The following is a 19,479-nucleotide window of genomic DNA, read 5'->3' as shown; positions in this document are numbered from 1 at the left end:
TTAAAGCATTTTGCTAATTCCTATTTGACAATGATAGTTAATTGTAATACAACTGAACCAGTGTTTTGTTTTCAAAATACTAGCTTCATTCCGTCTATAAAGCTAGTATTTTGAAAACAAAACACTGGTTTGTATAGTGATTGTCATTTGGTTGACCAGATAACTATAAATTATAGTTTTCTGGGCAACCAAGGACAATCACTACACAAATGGGTCGGTATAACTCGCAGCCTATCGCACGCAAGTGTTTTGAATGGCCACATTTCCTTGCGCTTACGCGTCCGGTGGGGCGGCGCTGTAATAGGTGGACCTGTCAACTTCAACAACAGCGTTACAAGGAACTGGACACAGCCAAAGCTACAAGTGGATATCATTTGTCACATTCGCAGCGATTTCACTCGTACTATTTGACTGGATCGCAGAAGAGTGTGTATTGTCGCCTCGATATCAACACAGGACGCGATGTAAAGTGTGTTGCTGATACTTACCACAAGACACATTCACCCTGACAAGGTATGTATATACAATTTCTATCCCAGTCGCTTTTTAACTATGCCCCTGTAATGACCACATACATTGCATACCTTTTGGGCATATTTTGGATGTCTTTTTAAAGCACGCCTCTTTTACTTGGAGCGCATGGGATACATTAAGGCCTCATTTGAAGCCTCGGTCTGTAGTCGAACTGTGAGGCGGCGAAGACTCTCCTTGTCCCTGGGAGGTCGCTCTGCTGGCGCGTCGCAAGTGCTGTACTGTGTATGAATACGCGTAAATCCCTTCCGGCATAAATCTAACCTTTTTAAGTTGAAACAATGGTGCATTATAATACTTTTTCATAAATATTATTTGTCCTGTCGGTATCTGTTCTTTCTGATTAAGTAAACAAGCGCACGGGGGATGTTTAGACTACAGATGGACGGATGTGACTGACAGTCATAATATAGATAACGTTAGTAGCCTAACGTTACTTGTATCATGCATGTCAAATTGCCCAGCATCATATTTGACTTGTTTACGTTATGTATGATTAATATCATTGTATACAGGCTATTGTTATTTGATTCATTTATACATTCTTGACAGCATCACGTCCAACAAGTAGTGTAAAGCTTAAACGCTCGTTTTGGATTTTAAACCATTGCTGAGATCAAAGAATAAATGAAAGAACAAGCTATGTTTGTGCTGTACACAGTTGGGTGTCTATGGTGCCCCGGTGGACTGTGCTGGAGCCATGCACCCCCCGGCCAGGAAGGATTACGTCTCGGTCACATTCGGTGAGCAGAGCGGCGGGAAGTACAACAACAGCAAGCAGTTGCGGAGACGCTCTTGTTGGAGGGTGAGAACAAAACTTCCTTTATTTTTTATTGGGAACCTTATCATTTCCTTCCCTGACGCAAGTCAGAAGGAAGAGGAGGGACCCCTCTTCTTCTGTGTATCTTCTCAAGGTTAATGAATACTCCCTTTTCCCTTGCACTTCACAGGGCTTGGAGTTAGTGGACTGTTGTGTAAATTGGGTCCAGTGAAGCTCTTTGAGACTGGAACTCTAATTAAGGGCTTGACAAATACAAATAACATGACTAGACTCCACCATTGTCCCACTTTCCCGATACACAACATTTGTACTGCAGAAATTTTGTCTACGTAGTTAATACACACAAGCCTAATTATGCTGAACCAATCCATATTGCCCTGGAAATATAAGCAAACAGCCTACCTACACAATTAGATTTCCTTCTACGCACACCAATGATTCGTTTGGGTATACAAACAGATGGTAACACAAGGCATAAGCAGGTGGTAGATTTCCTGCATGCTATTATTTTTAGCAAACCTTTAATATTGCCAATATCCTCATAAATTGGGTATAGTCTGAGATATTTCTCTGCTCAGCTGTACAGCTGATATTTGTGATCTTATCTCATATAACTACAGGGTTTTGACTGACTTACTTATAAAAGTTACATATGTACCGCACCTAAACGTCAGCTGCTGGTGAATTAAAACATAATATGCTAAATGAATCCGATCATTTTCGATTGATGAACAACCTCTTGTGTCCGATGAAGCTAGACATAGTTTCCATCTGACGTCCCAACGTTTTCTCTCCGTGGTTCTCGTATATTTTTCCCCTCCGCGTATTTTTCCCTGTTGTTGCCGTTGCGTTCTATTCGTTATAACGCCTCATCCATGTCAATAACGAACATGTGTCGCGACAGCCTGCCAATAATGTGTTTGCGGTTCTGCCACTGTAGAAATGGAAGCAGCTGTCCCGACTCCAGCGCAGCCTGGCCCTGTTTGCGCTGGTTCTCCTGCTCGTCTTCGGCATGACCTCCTACCCCGCCGTCCACCAACACTTCAGAGGTACGAGGCAGGCCGACCCACCTCTCAGGGTGGTCGGTTTAGCGGTAGCTACAAGCCTCTGCGCTAGGTAGTGCAGTAGCTAGCTACTACATTCGGATAAGAGTTGAGATATCATGTGGTTATCCCAGACACGACATGTGTGTGTCACAGCGGGAAGTACAGAAGAGTACTGCAACGAGATAAAAACTAATTTAAAATAAGGTTTGAACTTCTGGTAATCTACAGAAAATAAATGTAAAGATTACAGACAGTTGAGGTGGTGGTTATGCACATAATTTGAAATGATTCATTATTGAATTGTATTCTCTACTACTCTGTGTGTGTGTGTGTGTGTGTGTGTGTGTGTGTGTGTGTGTGTGTGTGTGTGTGTGTGTGTGTGTGTGTGTGTGTGTGTGTGTGTGTGTGTGTGTGTGTGTGTGTGTGGATAATTTAACAGAGTAATTGGAACAACCAGTGTTTTATGATATGTCGTTTCTATATTATTAATAATTTCATTAAATATTTATCTAATTTAGTCATTTCATTAATTTTGCTTTATTTGTGTTCCCTGGCTGGTTCACAAACCATCTCTCATTGTGTCCTGTATTTTTAATCCTAATGGATAATGTCTATCTGTTACTGTTTTTAATCATGTTAAGCACTTGAAAACACATTTTTTTCACAATTTCTTAAAGGTGCTACGGAAACAAAGTCTATTAATACTACAACATCTCAAATACGTACGACATACATACATCACATTTGAATGTATTCGTTTTTTAACGGCCTACAACAATTTGCTATCAAAATAACTGGAGAGAGACCGACATGCAAAGTCGGTCCCTTTCCATGAGACCATACGTCCACAGCTGTGACCCCTGATACGTCCAGCTAACGTACGGAAACCCCTCTCTCTCCTCCAGGCCTTGTCGATGTGGATGAGGAACGGGGGGCTGCGGCTGGGCTGCCGCACCCCCCTCGGGTTCTGCAGGAGCCAGTGAAGGTCCAACCTGAAGTCCCTCTAAGACCAGAGCCCCCCCTGCTGCCCTCTCAGGTAGGAGGGGGTCCAATGTATCACCTGGTCACATAGACCCAGTTGGGGGGATTGGGGGAACACTTTTTATGCCTTATTTAAAGAAAGGTTAGTGACTGAAAACAGAGCAGAACGTGGGTAGAAAGAGAGACGTGACATCCTGTGATAAACCATCCATCAGAATCTAACCCGGGTGGCCCACATGGATAGCACACAATAGCAGGTGGATTTTTATGTATTGTCTTCATTGTCTGTTAAAAGTATTTTATAATGTATCCTGCCTTATGTAAAGCGTGAATGACATTGTGGCTTAATGGGGTTGCATACAGTATATACTACATATAATTAACCTATTGATTTGATTGTTGCCTCCCTTGGAAGCCGCTTTGACTAAAAGCGTCTTTTAAATGACTGATGGAAATGTGATGGAAATGTCTCCCGGGGCTGGGCAGAGGGATATTTACTTCATTACCCCAGCTGTCTTTTTGCCTTTTCCCCTCCTGTTTCACCTCCGGTTTCCACTTCCATTCCTCAACCTGTTTCTCCTCTGGTTTCGTCTCCTCCTCTTCCTCCAGAGTCCGATGAAGAGGCCCCAGAAGCGCGGGCCCCCAGTGCTGTTGGGGCGTCAAGAGAAGAGGGAGAACATGTCGGGCCCCCTGTTGGCGGGGGTGGGAGGAGGAAGAGGACAGGAGGAGAAGAAGAACAAGGAGTCAAATGACAAGGGGGTGGAGCCTGTTATCAGGTCAGGACTAAACAAATGATAGAACAGCTTTTATAGAATTATTACTTAAAAAAACACAGTTTCCCTGATCAATGAAGTGTCCGTTCTTCATAGAATGCGGTTTGAAATAAATGATTCATCCAAACACACAAGCATGCTATGATAAAGAAGTGTGTATGTTTGTAAATATTATTATTTTCCGTGAGTTGTGTGGACATTTCTGTTCTATTGGGTTTATCAAGATTGTACAAATGTAACGGGTGACGATTGTGCAATGTATACTTTCTAATTATGTGAAAAATAAGCATTTCAGAAACGTGTATTTTCCTCTTCTCCAACCAAAGGGGGGCGGGGATTGAGGCGGACAAGCCCATCGACGACCCCGAGGCTGGGAACAGCAAGGAGAGCTCACCTGCGCTGCCTATAGAGAAGACGCCCAAAGAGATGGGTAATACAGGCTGTTATCCAACAGTGTGCTCCCCAGGCCCTCGTTAGCACCATGCTAGATGCACACTTAGGTGTGCGTGTTGTCTCCCCCTTGACATTAAGATGCAGCACAATTTAAGAGTATTACAAATCTAGATACATAAACATTATCAACGGTTGAGGTAGACATTATTGAGAGTTTATACCACAGTCTTGTTGAATACCTGATCCCGATTGGTCAATTACGTTCAAAATTGAACTCTGCCTTTGAACCGTTCAACGTCAATTTGCTACAAATCCAACTTTAAAATCGAAAGTCAAGTAGAACTATCCACCAAATGCTCCTAAAAACAACGCAAAAAATAACACGAATTATGAATAATAAATAAATGTCCAATGCGCCTTTCAATGGGACCAATTTCAAAGCGTTTGAGGCTTAGCGTTAGGCTGTCCTAAAGGGGAAAGTCTGTACGCTAGTACCTGCCGGCCTAACCAACTCCCGCCTTGTGTTGCGCCTTTCAGAAACATTTCGGCTCGAGGGCGTGCGGGAGTCGTTCCGGCACGCTTGGCGGGGCTACAAGGAGTTTGCCTGGGGCCACGACGAGCTGAAGCCCATCAGCAAGACCTACGCAGAGTGGTTCGGTCTGGGCCTCACGCTCATCGATGCTCTGGACACCATGTGGATCCTGGGCTTGAAAGAGGGTGACTTCCTTGTTCATTCAATAATTAAAGCTATCATTATTATTTAACTGGGCTGCTAGCCAAGTAACAAAGAACAGGAACAGGGCCGATGTGTATTCGTATTAAAATGCTCGAGCCAATGTCTTGAATGTAAAATGCAAAGTATTAATCTTTGATTGGGCGGGAAGAGAAAACATGGATTACAACGATTACAACTTAATGAACAAGGGTAGTTAGATTCCGATGGTTAAGGAATGTGAATTGGTCATCCCCACTTGCACTTGCTCTTGTTCTCCATCATTGGTTGTGATAATAATCACACAACAACACAACAAGATAATTGTAGGTCTGTACTCGAGGGAGATGTCTTCAGTCTGTCCTCTGTATTTTGCTGTGTTTTAAAAGTGAATAATAGACTTGTGTGGACCCTCTCCGCCTGCAGAGTTTGCGGAGGCCAGGGAGTGGGTGAGCACTGAGCTGTCCTTCAACAAGAATGTGGACGTGAACCTGTTTGAGACCACCATCCGCATCCTGGGAGGTCTGCTTAGCACCTACCATCTGAGCGGGGACCCGATGTTCCTGGAGAAGGCTGTGAGTGCGCGCACACACACACACACACACACACACACACACACACACACACACACACACACACACACACACACACACACACACACACACACACACACACACACACACACACACACACACACACACACACACACACTTACTTTCATTTGTTAATCAAATGTACCGGTACTTGGCTGTGTTCCCCCTACGCGGAAGCTTTCTTTCTTTTGTTTCCTTCAAGCCCCTGAATCCTTTCTGAAACTGTTCTGAGATTCAGGATATGTTTTGGGTTGCTTGAGTAGTACTCACCCCCGTTTGAGTCTTCCCCGAGCCTATCAGCCCTTTGTGCCGTCTTTGAAACTGCTCGGATGGGAGAAGCTTCAGACTTGAATGAATGAATGATTAATGGCCTAATTCCCTGTCTCTTCCGTCCTCCAGACAGACATCGGCTCGCGGCTGATGCCGGCCTTCAAGACCCCGTCCAAGATCCCGTACTCTGACGTCAACATCGGGAAGGGCACCGCCCACCCCCCCCGCTGGACCTCGGACAGCACTGTCGCCGAGGTGACCACAATCCAGCTGGAGTTCAGAGAGCTCACCCGCCTCACCCACGACCAGCAGTACCAGGTAAACACACTCACACATCAGCAGGTAACATGCCCATATGACACAAGGGCATACACCCGGTCAAAGAGATCATGTTGTCATGACTGTTTACCTGCTGTTACCTCCTAGTCGGCACGGTGGTGCCGCCTAGCGTTAATGTCAGAGGTCGATTACCTGTCTATGGATAATGAAGGCTTTTAAAGGCACTGCCTTTATATATTTATATATAAAAAACGAATAATTGAAATATCACTGATGTTCAGCGATACATGGTTATTCAAACGTCTGAACTTCAGCATTTTTGGGTAACATTTAAAGATCATCAATAAACAATTCAGTCTGGAGATTGAACCCCAGACTGTGACCTCTCTCTGGCCGTGACCCCCAGACAGTCACCCTCTCTCTGGCCGTGACCCCCAGACAGAACCGGTAACCTCTCCCTGGCCGTGACCCCCAGACAGTCACCCTCTCTCTGGCCGTGACCCCCAGACAGTCACCCTCTCTCTGGCCGTGACCCCCAGACAGTCACCCTCTCTCTGGCCGTGACCCCCAGACAGTCACCCTCTCTCTGGCCGTGACCCCCAGACAGTCACCCTCTCTCTGGCCGTGACCCCCAGGCAGAACCGGTAACCTCTCCCTGGCTCTGCAGGATGCGGTTGGCGAGGTGGCCAGGCAGGTCCACCAGCTGGAGGGAAAGCAGGACGGCCTGGTGCCCATGTTCATCAACACCAACAGCGGACAGTTCACCCGCCAGGGGATCTTCACACTGGGGGCGCGCGCAGACAGCTACTACGAGTACCTGCTCAAGCAGTGGATCCAGGGGGGCAAGAAGGAGCACCAGTAAGCTCTTGTTTAGCACTCACTCTCACCATCCTCTACAGCTTAGCAAATTAACCTTCCTGTGACATACAGTAGTGTTCTGCTATACAGCTAGCGGGGTTGCTATACAGCTAGCGGGGCTGCTATACGGCTAGCGGGGCTGCTATACGGCTAGCGGGGCTGCTATACGGCTAGCGGGGCTGCTATACAGCTAGCGGGGCTGCTATACAGCTAGTGGGGCTGCTCACTTCCTTGTTATCATATTTTGTGATAGAATAATTGTTAGTACCATATCTCAATTCAACTTTATTTCCAGTATTTTGTGGTTATTTTGCAAAACTGCAACACAACGTGCGTTCCTACAAACAGTGCAAATGTGCTTAATGATATCGATGAACATGACCTGAGTCACCAGATACGACCAGGGCTGTTACTTTAGACTTGGTGTAAAGTAATGATCATGTAATTTAATAAGTTTGTACCCAGTCGGACTGCATCGCTCATACGCTCTTTCAGTCAGAATATCATAAACTCATGCGTACATCCCCTACACCAAACACTTTAAACACAGACGTGTAGTTTCTGAAAATAATTGGCTGACATTTTGGACTATAGGCATTTTGGCTGGGTCCACACTTTCAACTGAAGTCAACTGACACCAGTCTGACCTTTTGTATATAAATCCGGAGAAAATCCATAGAATCTAATGCTGGCAGTATAAATAAGTGTGGCATGAACCTCTGAAGTGGGGATTAAATACCGTCTTGAGTTTTTCCAAATAACATAAATGCGTTCAATATGTCAGGCCATTTATAGTGCTTGACACAGGTGGGAACTTTCTACCAGTACATACTAACTACGTGGTCAGCACACTAGCACGCTGAGTCATGAAGATATACCATCTCAATGACTTTTTTGCTTTGATATTTGCCCTGATAAGCATATTGACAAATCAATGATACATTCATGTATCATATGTGTTAGAGACTAGAAAATACGATTTTAAGTGCAGACATGCATTCTAATAAAATGCTGTGGTAAACCCGTCCTATATGCTACTCACTAGGCTCCGTAGCAGGTCTGCTAAACAGTTCATTAGTAATTATCAGTAAGATGTGCCGTATGTGAGAGCTAATCCCTCCGCCACTCCATCAGACCTGCCCTGGTATCACAACCAGCAGTGGGTTGAAATATTAATGTCTCTCTGTCTGGATTCATTTGCCCAACACGCTCAGAGCAGCTCCTACACATGAAAGATTCATGCACTGTCGTAGCAGCAATCCAAGCTGTGGTACACCGATCGTACACGAACGCACACGCGCATATGCACACACGCACACGCACACAGTCCTCACTCCAATCCCAGGCCCAGCCAGAGGAGACTGTTTGAGATTAAGCAGATTTGTGCTGCTGGAGGTTTATTAGAAATACACTGCAGGGAGAGTGACTTTAGGATTAGTCGAAAAAAGAACTTGAGCTCTTTGGGTCAAACAGGAATTATTTCTCTTTAATCCCTACAGGGTCATTTAATTCAACCCATTCATGTAAATTAATATTTTTTTAACCTTCAAATAAATGACATAACATTATATAGCGTATATTGTGTGAGTGATTGAATGTTTTTTTTTTTCTTGTGTGTGTGTGTGACACCAGGTTTCTGGAGGACTACCTGCAGGCTATAGAAGGTGTGAAGAAGAACCTACTCCAGAAGTCCTCTCCCAGCGGTCTGACCTTCGTTGGAGAACTGTCCCACGGCCAGTTCAGCCCCAAAATGGTCAGTAGTCCAGGGCGTCCCTGGTCAATTCATCTGGGAAAAGTATGTCTAAATCCATTCCAGAATTTAGTTTTTAAACAATCTAAATCGACGCTCTGAGCGTTGTGACCCACCGGCATTGTAAAACGTATTTGCCTCATACTTAACATTTATTATCGACACTGTGTGTGGGGCAGTCATATATCATATATCCCCTCGCTCACAAACTTGTTTTTCCAGTTGAGTTGGCTGGCTTGTTTATCTCAGCAGATCTCTGTTCTTATTAATTATTCACATCCTGCCTCTTGCGACTGGACTCCCAGCTGGTATATCCTGGGGGTTTGACTTCCAGGCTTAGCAGTCTGCTTGGAGGCATCCTAGATCAAGTGGCCCCCCAACCCAGTGGTTCCAAGTCCTTTTTGGCCCGTGACCCAATTTCTAGCGATGACATTTTTTTCACTTTCCTGCACCTGCTTCCACACAAAAGGTTTTACACAACTGGCCGGTCATTTCAGTATCCCGGTGAATGTAATCACAAGGCTCTTCTTCACATCAAGTGATAAGTACTTGTTTGCCCATGGATCAAAAAAAAAATGGATCAAACATCTATAGCATTCTCCTGCGACCCCGTATGAATATCAGGGGACCCTAAGTTGGCCATGTTGCCTTGTTTGGGAACCACCGGCCTGAGTCCCACCTGCTCCTTAAGGAAGACCCTGTTTGATAACCTCCCCTGTCCAGGACCATCTGGTGTGCTTCCTCCCCGGTACCCTGGCCCTGGGGGCGCACCACGGCCTCCCTGACGACCACCTAGAGCTGGCACGGCTGCTGATGGAGACCTGCTACCAGATGTACGCCCAGATGGAGACGGGCCTCAGCCCCGAGATCGTCCACTTCAACACCCACCAGGGGAGCACCCGGGACGTGGAGGTCAAGGTGAGAGAGGAGGCCTTTAGCAGGGAAATGTGGAGAACTAGTCATGGGCCATGGCAAGGTTTTGTTGTCATGGCGACCTCTCGCATGTTGTTCCTCTAGTAGAAAACAAGCAAAACGGAAAAAGCCCTGTGTGTGTGTGTGTGTGTGTGTGTGTGTGTGTGTGTGTGTGTGTGTGTGTGTGTGTGTGTGTGTGTGTGTGTGTGTGTGTGTGTGTGTGTGTGTGTGTGTGTGTGTGTGTGTGTGTGTGTACCCGGTGTGCATTTACATATCACCGTATTTGCATGTGGTCTGCAGAGACTCGACGTCTGTCTCCGGTCAGGGTGACCCGACACACCGCACTGCAGTGGTGCCCTACCCCTTAGGGCCTCATTTATAGCTCTGAAAATGTAACTTTTGTGCATCGGCTGCCACGCAAATTGTTTGTTCCCAATCAACATCTGGTAATGTCGCTGTCAGCGTAATCACATGGTCCTTCCACACACTGTCTGAATTGCCCGTGGCTTTTGACTCGTCTTTGAATATTTGGATCATCAAATATTTATCTCTTATCTGAGCATTCTCCTGCAACCCAATATGCATATCAGGTGCGAATATGAGACCTCATGTGAGTTGCCTCATCCTCCCCCCCCCAACCCCCCCCCAGCCTGCTGACAGACACAACCTGCTGCGCCCGGAGACGGTGGAGAGTCTGTTCTACCTATACCGCTTCACCAAGGACCCCAAGTACCGGGACTGGGGCTGGGAGATCCTGCAGAGCTTCAACAAGCACACCAAGGTACGCTTATAGCTAGTCTAACAGAATTTTAATAATGTTAAATCCTATAGCAAAATCTGGGTGAACGTGGCATTTTGTGCCTCGACCAATGGTGTTGCTGGAAGCGCGTAATTGGCTAGTAACTACACCCAATAGCAGCGCTTAGAGCAGCGTCTCCCGCCCTACCTTTGGGTCACCTGATGTATCTTGATTCATTAATGACCTCTACCGATATCAATGTCTGCGGGTGTATTATTTTCTCATTGACAGTGAAACGATACACTATTATATCTTGGCATGTTTTTCCGCAGGTGTCAACGGGGGGGTACACCTCCATCAACAACGTGCGCGACCCTGACTTCCCCTTGCCCCGGGACAAGATGGAGAGCTTCTTTCTGGGGGAGACACTGAAGTACATGTACCTGCTGTTCTCCGATGACCTGGACCTGATCAGCCTCGACCGCTACGTCTTCAACACCGAGGCGCACCCCCTACCCATATGGCCCTCTGAGCCGAAGGAGTGAAGACCTCACCGACACTCACCGTGGACTTCAGCCAACATCGAGGCTTGTGACTGGCAGAGAGTGTAGGTGCGTGTGTGTGTGTGTGTGTGGTGGGGGTGGGGGGTGGAGGGTTGGCAGTTTGTCTCAGGGCTTGAAGAAACCTAGATTTGTCGTCATGAATCCTTGGTTCTGACATTTTTTGTATTTTTTCTTTGAAGGCTCGACATGTCCGGTTAGTGTGTCAGGACAGACCACCCACATATCCTGATGACGCTGGGGAGACACAGCGTCATCAGACAATGTTTTTTTTGGGGGGGGGGGGGGTTTCGAGAATTTCCATGAATTTCAGTCCATGATTTCCTTAATCGGTTACATTTGACCGGACCTGCTTTTTTAAAGATGCAAACAACACTGGTATTGAAGTGTGTGTGTGTGTGTCTGATTTGTTGGTGTTTGTGTGACATTTTAAATGGCCATTGCTAGCAACCATCACGGTTTGGTAGCAAGGAGCACAACTGCTGAAACCTGAACTTCTCAGTAGTTGGTCCAGGGATTTTCAGCTTTTCACATGATTGGTGGATTGATTCCTTTACTTCTTCTTTCTTAAATCAGGAACTCTGCCATTTTGATACTGTGAAGCACTTTGTATGCGTGTAGCTTTGGTTTTGTTGTCTGGTGGCTTTTTTTGTTGTCTGAGCTGCTGCTATGTACGTTTTACTGAATGTCTGAAGCTTTTTCCTCCTCCACCCCATCGCGGTGGTGGTAAGGGGTAAAGATGTGTGCTGTTTCAGTGAGAGGACCAGCTGTACCTGAGATTAAGGTTCATATAATTATATATTCAAGTGATGTATGTCTATGTGTCCTTGTGTCGTGTAAAAGGTAGTTTAGATAGTGGATTTTCTTTCATTATATTTGTATTGTTTGGCTTGATGGATGTATTGATTGTAGTCAAGAGAAAATTGCTATCTTTCTTGTAAATAGTGTTGGTGAGAGATAAGCTGGGACTCTTATTTTGAAAGAGTTTTGTACCGAGACCAAACACACCGGTTTGATACCCACCCCTTATCAGAAATGGTTTGATCTTTCCTCTTTAACGTGCGTGGTCTCTCTGCGTGCCTTTGACGTCAGTCGCTTCAGACAGCAATTTACAACACCACTATTAACTGTCCATGTCTACGGTATACACATTTCTAAGACACTACAATTCCATTTGCAATCGAAACAGTTGGATATTATGAACACAGAGGATAATGTTTTTTATATTTTTTGGCAACAAGAAATGTGAATACCTTTTTTTTTTTTTTTTTTTTTTTTTTTTTCTGGAGTTTCCTTTTAAAGAAAGTCTTTAAGTGTACAAAACAAAGTCTAAACCGGGTTTGCGTGTCCTGTCAACAAGGGCTCACTTCTTAAATGACAAGTCCCTCGTACGTGTTTGGACATTCCTGAGCCCAACTTTCTGGATGATTCTGAACATTTGAAGACAAGCCATAATTTCAAAGCCATGTTGTCCCCTTCAAACAGTGATGAAGACTACGTTCTCAGAGCTTTTGATATGGTGCCCCAGAAATATGTTTTGAAGGTTCCACCTCTGCTCAGTATGTTAAATACTGGCAATGTCAAAGATAATGTATTTTCAAAACGTAGGTTTTAGGTTTTATAGCTCACTACAGTGGCAAGGAATTCAAAAATTTTGATTTATAAACAACACCAACTTTCTTCTTTAGTAATGGCTATATTTTGGACATTGCTGAATAGCTTTTTCGAATGACCACAAGTTAGGGGATTTTGGTCACTTATGCCAAGATGTTGAGAAAAAATATGGTTCATAGGTAACATCCATTTCATGCTACTTTGAAATGTTGAATGTCTAAAAACAAGTTATTTTTTATTCCCCTACAATTAGCCCTTTTGTGTGGTCATGAAAATGTAAACGTGTCATATCACGACTGAAATACTGATAAAGTCTTAAACTAGTCTTAACGACTTCACTTGAAAATGTGTAGCAGTCCTACAGCTTACAGATTGGCTGATTAAGACCCTTACCTGTGCATCAAATGGCATTTTACAATTTGAATTGTATGTCATTGCAAAAATGTAAAGCTTTGCTGTCTTTGTGGCTTGCTATTCAAAATAATATTTGGGGATCTTGGTTAATAATGAACAATGTTCAGGTATTTATTATGAAAGCCTTTTGAAATCACTATGAAATGAGTACAGGTAAAGTAGTCATGACATGTACAAACTGCCTAATGGAAGGCATATTTTAAAGGTTTTGTTGATTGTGTTGCTCGAACTACATGCCAAAAAGTGGCTCCAAATGTGCTTTAACAACTCCTGTGTATCTTTATTACCTTGAATTCACTTCGGGTCCAGAAATCGTAGCTTGGTCTGTTCCAAAAATAGGTTTAAAGCTCAACTACATGAGACCACATCTTTTAGAGTTTGCTACCATCTACAGGTCAAAAAATTTCACAACCTAGTTACCAAAAACTTAATTTGGTGCTACTACTGCTCTACCAAAGGTCAATCGGAAGTAGTTTGGGTTTTCTCTTTGCGTTTAATAATTGTTTATATGCATAATCTTTTATAAATTAAAAAAACAAATGTTGTTGCAATGTCAAATTTGAGTGAATCCTAATATTGGAATTTTGTTTTGAGAGTATTTTGATGTTTACATTCAAAGAGCACTAAATCTGACTAGCTGTTTTGTTAACCTCTCCAGATGGTAGCCAACTCAATGTTGAGTGTGTAGTTCATCTTTATTCCAATCTCAAGGGCTGTGCTTTCACGGAGATCTCCATTTTGTGTTGGTTCACTTGAACATCGACTGCCATGAACACAACAATGTTTAATTGTCACCTTGTTTACAGACCGGTTTATCTGCTTTGATTAAGAGAAATGAGATTAAAAAAAGATTTTATTGCACACTTTGGATATTTCATTACATTTCATTTCAACCTCAACCTTTCCATTGCCACCCACTGAGCGATGAGGTTAGCTTCAGTCTTCCTGGCGCTGATAACGGACGCTGGATCAGCGTCGTTTGATCCTCTAGAGGCCAGAAGAAGAATGGTATGAATAGGAGTTATGGCGGGATTGAACGGGTACGGATACTGAAATTGGGTTTTCCCAGCGAGTCATGAACGCCCCTCCCTTTACCTCAGATCCAAGTGGTGAGCTCCGTCTGTTATGTTGATGGCCACCACTGAGGGGCCAAGAGACGTCCGCACCTGAAGTGAAGAGATGGAGATCTTACTATAACCCGGACGATCACATATAATCAAAGAGATGAGGCCTGTGTGTTTACCCCTCCATTGGCCCAAGGGTCCAGATCTCCGTTGGAGTAGATTATGTTGCTGGCTGTAGACAGGGCTGGGTGGGAAAAACAACATGGTTAAGGTGATTATAAATAATATATGCCGTTAAGGGAAAGCGTTTATCCAAAACATATTGCAGTACCATGGGTGTTTAAATCTCGAGCATGGTTGGCTCCAGGGGGAATCCAACCCGCTAATCATAATCATGTTAAAACCAAAATGCCCCTCCAATCACGCTTCATTAATTTAGAATATTACAGTGAATCATTGCGTTCATCCCTGATGTCATTCAAGAGTCTTGTGTCTAGAAGCTGTGGCTCCACATCATCCGGAGCCCGGCGTCCCCGGGGGGTCTCACCGTCTCCCCAGTACTGGGTCCGGAGCCAGCCCGGTCGCGGGGTGACGCCCCAACGCCTGGAGCAGTAGGCCAGCCGCTCCGCTGGGGTGAACGTCATGGCCGGGAACATGTCGGTCACGTTGTTGCTCTCGTAGCACAGCTCGATCTCTGTGCACGCCTGTGGAGAGGCGACCGACGCACGTGAGTGGTTGTTTTTCGAGAGGCACTCTCGCCCTCTGGTTCCTCTCATATCAGGGAACTGACTATACCAGCGATGTTCAGGCAGAATTTAGTGTAATGTTATTGTGTGTGTGTGTGTGTGTGTGTGTGTGTGTGTGTGTGTGTGTGTGTGTGTGCGCGCACCTGGTAGTCCCAGGCCAGGCTGTTTGACCCCAGGCCACAGCCGGTGGGGTCAGCACACTCCACATACAGACTGTACAGGTCAAAGCAGGTCTGCTCCCCCGTAGAGTTGTATACGATGCCTGCATTGGTACACACGCGTTAGGGTTCAACCCTTCCGTAGCACGGTATGCACAAGTACAGTAAAGTAGTATTTACCAAATAATACTGTACAATATATTATACTATAGAACACTTTGAAAAAATATAAGCAGAGAAGAGGTTATTTATTTTAAGTGCAATACTGCCCTCTTCAGGGCGCTTGTTGGAAAGTTATCCGAGCTCCCAGGTAAAACTCAATGCTACAGCATTTATGCTTGGGTTGTGTTGTATTGTCCTCAATGCCACACGCAATGTCATAGTGTGGAAACTGTCTGTATAGTAGTTGATAGGTACATATTACATATGTCTTTGATAATGTATGTCAATTTGTTTTGTCTTTGCCTCTGAACACGATTGTGGACACGGGACACATTCTTCCTTGGATCTATAAATGTGACATAATATACGTTTCTCTCCACTAAATTACATATTCATCGTTCCCATACGCCCCCGTGTTTGCTCACCTGAGGTGTTCCTGAGGTTAGCCAGCAGGTCGGGTCCACTGAGCATCGCCTCGCACGCCACCTTAGGAGCAGCCGGCGCACGTTACCATGACAACACGGGCATGAGGTGAGGTGGGTGAGCACACAACAAAGATATCATACATGTGCTTGCAGCACAAGCCATCCCCTTATCGTTTTTCTGGCTAACTGTAGAGGAGTGAATCGCTTTCAGTCATTTAGCCGACGCTTTTAGCCAAAGCTCCTTTCATTGACTGTAAACATTTGGGATCAAACCCGAACCTTTAGGTGTCAGACTACTTAACCGCTAAACTATCCTGCACCTTAACCTATTTTTCCGAGCATTGGCTGATTGTCACGTCAGTAAGACGTTGTATACAACAGTAAGATTAAAAAAAAGAATCAAGCAACTATGTCCTAATGTTGGGTAGTAGTGAGATATTTTTTTTAATTGTGATGCAAGGTCGTGCATTGAAAGTTGTGCCATTTGTGAAGCGTGCGGACAGTCAACGCAAAGCCACGGCATTTATATACGCGGTTTGTAACACTTGTGTGGACGTGCGGTTTGCGAGATATGCCTGCAGAGCGTCAGAAAGCCAGAGATATGCTAGAATCGGCCCAATAGCCGTGCAGAGGCAGGCCTGTCCCCCCAGTGTAGGCTGTAATCACCTTGCTGGGTATAATAATAATGAAAACTGATGGTGGTACCTTAACAGGGTGGGTGGGACATGTCCCCCCCAGAAGTGTGTGCTGTAATAACCTTGCTTGTTTAATGATAATAATAATAGTAACAACTATCATGGTGGTACCTTAACAGGGTGGGCGGGCATGTCCCCCCAGAAGTGGGTGCTGTAGGGGTAGTCCAGCATGGCTAGAAGGGTGAAGGCGTTCCTCAGGAAGCCTTTCAGTTGCCTGACGTCTCCTGGTGACGATGGCTTCTTGCACAGGGCGAAGGCAGACTGCAGGCGATCGTAGGCTAGAGGGCGGGGGGGGGGGGGGGGGGGGGGGGTAATGTAATCATCAATGACTTCATATCCAACTGTAATCCTCAGTGCAGCAGACAAGTTAGAAACCATAGCGTACATGGTTAGCATGAACGAAGAGATAGGCGGACGGTACAGACACAGAAGTACTTTCATCAGTTATTCTTATTATACGTGGGATGATCGTCCGTATCCAAAATGTTTGGCTTAACCACATCTCATTCTCATCAGGCTCAGATTGTAAAACAAGACTTAAGTGTAAGTGAAAAACTGTGTGAGATAAATGTATTCTGGATAGTAAATAGCTCTGATTATTGCAAGTGTTGTTCTTCTTCTTGTTACCCTGGTGCTCTGCCAGGTCCTGCACACGCTGAAATGCTCCCCTCACTGCCGCACTGCATTCTGGGGCATAGCCCTCAAAGTCCTGCAGCAGAACATACAGCACACTGAAACCCTCACATATCAAAACCTCATGCGGTGATGTGGTGTTGAGTGCATGAAAGCGAACCGTAACAACTTCCCCAGATTATTTCCACCTGCCAAAAGGTTCTGGGTTTGACCCCCCCCCCCCCCCCCCATGACCGCTATCTAGGTAGATAGCCATCTCAGGGCAAGATGTGCTCTGGGATGCCTACACACAGCAATGAGGGGTTTGACTCACGGATGTGACGTCTCTGAAGAACTGCCGGGGGTCTCCCATCCCGGCTGTGGACAGGACCGGGGCGCTGGCCGCCAGGGCCCCGGCCACCAGGTTGGGGTACCGCTGCCTCATGTAGGCCGACAGCATGCCTCCGTAGCTGGAGGAGATTATTAATGAAAGGCTGTTACAAGGACGCTTTTACAGCCACTTGCATTGAATTCAGATACCTGTCATTCAAGGCGTACTCCAACTTTTGGGGATCTAGGGTATTTTTCACGTAACCTTGCGTCAAATGAGAAGCAGCGTACCGTTTTGACTCACTGGGGGATGATACGTCTGCTGTATAACACTCAACTCTGCAACCTTCCTGTTGTTTCGCGGAGGCAATGCAGCACTTAACAATGTGTCTAGCTACAAAAACATTGATCAAATCACCATTTATCTTCTCAGTCTCACCTGTAAGTCGCTTTGAATGAAAAGCCTAAATGTATGTAAAATGGCTAAATGTAAAACTAAGACAACGTCGTTTTTCTTTTAGATATTCTCCCTCACCTGCCACCAAACACAATGACCGGGCAGTTTGAGGCCCCCAGCTCCTGTTTCAACTGGGAGATCAAGAGGGCGAAGTCAGCCAGTGCTTGCTCCACTGTCAGCAGCCCCACCTGGGGGATGTTGAACGACTCCTGGCCGAACGGTAGGGACTTGCCGTAGTACCTCTGGAAGAATCGAAAACACAAAACGATTAACAAAAAGGATGACTCTTGGTTAGTTCAACATAGAACTATATTTATTGCCCAATGTATTGGTTTTGTATTTTACAAAATATAAATATTCAAAATACTGTCTATGTATTGTTTAAAAAAATGCCTTTTCGTGCAAAACGGCAACACAAAATTACTAGGAAGTGAAACCGGAACAAGAAAGGAGTGTATAAGAACAGTACAACTCAATGCCTAATACTGAGAGGCAGGATTAAACCAGGAAAATTACACCTTAAGTGAGAACTTTATATTATAGGGGAACAAGTCTTAAGATACTGTAGTGTTGATCACACATATCAACCTCGACCCTATTCTCATATCCCCACGCTATAAGTAATTTTAATCCATCCACTTAATAACATTCTCTTACATGTTCAGCAAATATGACCAGGGCTCTCTGCTGTTCGGCCAACTCAGTGATGAATCCTGAATTCAGAGCGAAGTCCCAGATGTCTCCCTCGTTGCCCGTGTAGAAGAATATAGGGCCATTTTTCCTATCCCAGTACTTCTCTAAACGGGGGAAGAAAATACAAAGGGCTCGGTTCATGGACCCAATATAAATAAACGTGAATCGGTGGGAACAGAATACACCAAATGTGTTACCTGTTATGAGGTAACGCTGGTTAAACGTCCCGTTGCCCATACTGTTGAAGTTAAAGTGGTCCACAATCTGAGAGAAATATTTCTCTGTAAAAGGAGGTTCATTTTCTGCTTTACGTCCATGGTGTCCTTTAGACTAAAATAAAAACCACACATTAGGGCTGCATCGTTATGGTGTCATTGTTGTTTTGTTTGCTGTTTTGTAATGTGTGAAAAGTCAAGAAAAATGTTCAAGGGGGAAGTTTTCAAGGGAATCGTAAGAACAAAACAATAGGGGGAACGCACAGTCGGAGGACTATTTACCTTAAAATAACGGCTCGGCAGACTCTCTTGCACCCCTGCCATAACACCCAGGAGGGTTAGAATGATTGCAACAAAATTCATTTTCAAGGAGTGTTTGATTTCCCATTCAATCAGTTCAGTGCTCAGAGCTTGTTGTGGTAGTTGTAACGAATGGATCACATGCTGAATGATGCGTTCAAGTAATATGGGACCTCCGACTTATAAACGGCGTTCAACCTAACTATATAATAACGACCAATTCATAATTTAGAACCAGGAATCGTGTGTCTTACCCCAACCCACACCTAATGGTTAATAATAATGACGTGACTGAATAGCTAACAAATAATGAGTAAATACTAATAATGGACACTTCCTCAGCTGAAACCTGTCGTTCAATGTAAGTAGATCGTAATTATTGTAGTTATAATGATGTCGTTTCATTCATGCCACAG

At 44.8% G+C, this 19,479-nt stretch overlaps 2 protein-coding genes across 4 annotated transcripts; one reads left to right on the top strand and one right to left on the bottom strand.

Annotated features, from left to right (window-relative positions):
* The first annotated feature begins 283 nt into the window (after nucleotides 1-283).
* man1b1b (mannosidase, alpha, class 1B, member 1b) lies at nucleotides 284-14,876 on the top strand. 3 transcript variants are annotated; one of them, XR_008895863.1, is made up of 15 exons: nucleotides 284-513; nucleotides 1,193-1,336; nucleotides 2,253-2,361; nucleotides 3,264-3,394; nucleotides 3,949-4,115; nucleotides 4,439-4,542; nucleotides 5,043-5,222; nucleotides 5,644-5,792; nucleotides 6,210-6,398; nucleotides 7,027-7,217; nucleotides 8,850-8,970; nucleotides 9,691-9,885; nucleotides 10,529-10,660; nucleotides 10,951-11,225; nucleotides 11,361-14,874. XR_008895863.1 is itself a non-coding variant. In XM_056591906.1 (14 exons), exons 2-14 carry the CDS (start codon nucleotides 1,232-1,234, stop codon nucleotides 11,161-11,163), a joined length of 1,986 nt encoding a protein of 661 aa, XP_056447881.1. In that variant the 5' UTR covers nucleotides 284-513; nucleotides 1,193-1,231; the 3' UTR covers nucleotides 11,164-14,876. The 3 variants fall into 3 exon arrangements, 1 of the variants encoding a protein (XP_056447881.1); XR_008895862.1 differs by having other exon boundaries at nucleotides 10,951-11,229; XM_056591906.1 differs by having other exon boundaries at nucleotides 10,951-14,876.
* dpp7 (dipeptidyl-peptidase 7) lies at nucleotides 13,299-19,227 on the bottom strand. Its single transcript, XM_056591909.1, has 13 exons — nucleotides 19,046-19,227; nucleotides 18,746-18,878; nucleotides 18,513-18,652; nucleotides 17,934-18,097; nucleotides 17,403-17,538; nucleotides 17,084-17,165; nucleotides 16,568-16,734; nucleotides 15,762-15,822; nucleotides 15,160-15,278; nucleotides 14,818-14,974; nucleotides 14,450-14,514; nucleotides 14,302-14,372; nucleotides 13,299-14,193 (listed from the first exon to the last, which is right to left on the bottom strand). Exons 1-13 carry the CDS (start codon nucleotides 19,124-19,126, stop codon nucleotides 14,091-14,093), a joined length of 1,479 nt encoding a protein of 492 aa, XP_056447884.1. The 5' UTR covers nucleotides 19,127-19,227; the 3' UTR covers nucleotides 13,299-14,090.
* Nucleotides 19,228-19,479: the final 252 nt, after the last annotated feature.

The sequence above is a fragment of the Gadus chalcogrammus genome, chromosome 6 (genome assembly GCF_026213295.1).
Source record: "Gadus chalcogrammus isolate NIFS_2021 chromosome 6, NIFS_Gcha_1.0, whole genome shotgun sequence".
Taxonomy (NCBI): domain Eukaryota; kingdom Metazoa; phylum Chordata; class Actinopteri; order Gadiformes; family Gadidae; genus Gadus; species Gadus chalcogrammus.
The sequence above is the reverse complement of the archived record's forward strand: the minus strand, read 5'-3'. Positions and strand labels throughout refer to the sequence as shown.

Bases quoted from the DNA above. Each gene is read 5' to 3' on its own strand.
- man1b1b (XM_056591906.1), top strand. From the start codon at position 1,232: ATGCACCCCCCGGCCAGGAAGGATTACGTCTCGGTCACATTCGGTGAG. The intron at 2,362-3,263 runs GTACGAGGCAGG...TCTCTCCTCCAG, and splicing joins CGTCCACCAACACTTCAGAG to GCCTTGTCGATGTGGATGAG. The intron at 5,223-5,643 runs GTGACTTCCTTG...CTCCGCCTGCAG, and splicing joins GATCCTGGGCTTGAAAGAGG to AGTTTGCGGAGGCCAGGGAG.
- dpp7 (XM_056591909.1), bottom strand. From the start codon at position 19,126: ATGAATTTTGTTGCAATCATTCTAACCCTCCTGGGTGTTATGGCAGGG. The intron at 17,539-17,933 runs GTGAGGGAGAAT...AATCTCCTCCAG, and splicing joins GTCATTGTGTTTGGTGGCAG to CTACGGAGGCATGCTGTCGG. The intron at 14,515-14,817 runs GTGAGACCCCCC...TTTCCCACCCAG, and splicing joins GACCCAGTACTGGGGAGACG to CCCTGTCTACAGCCAGCAAC.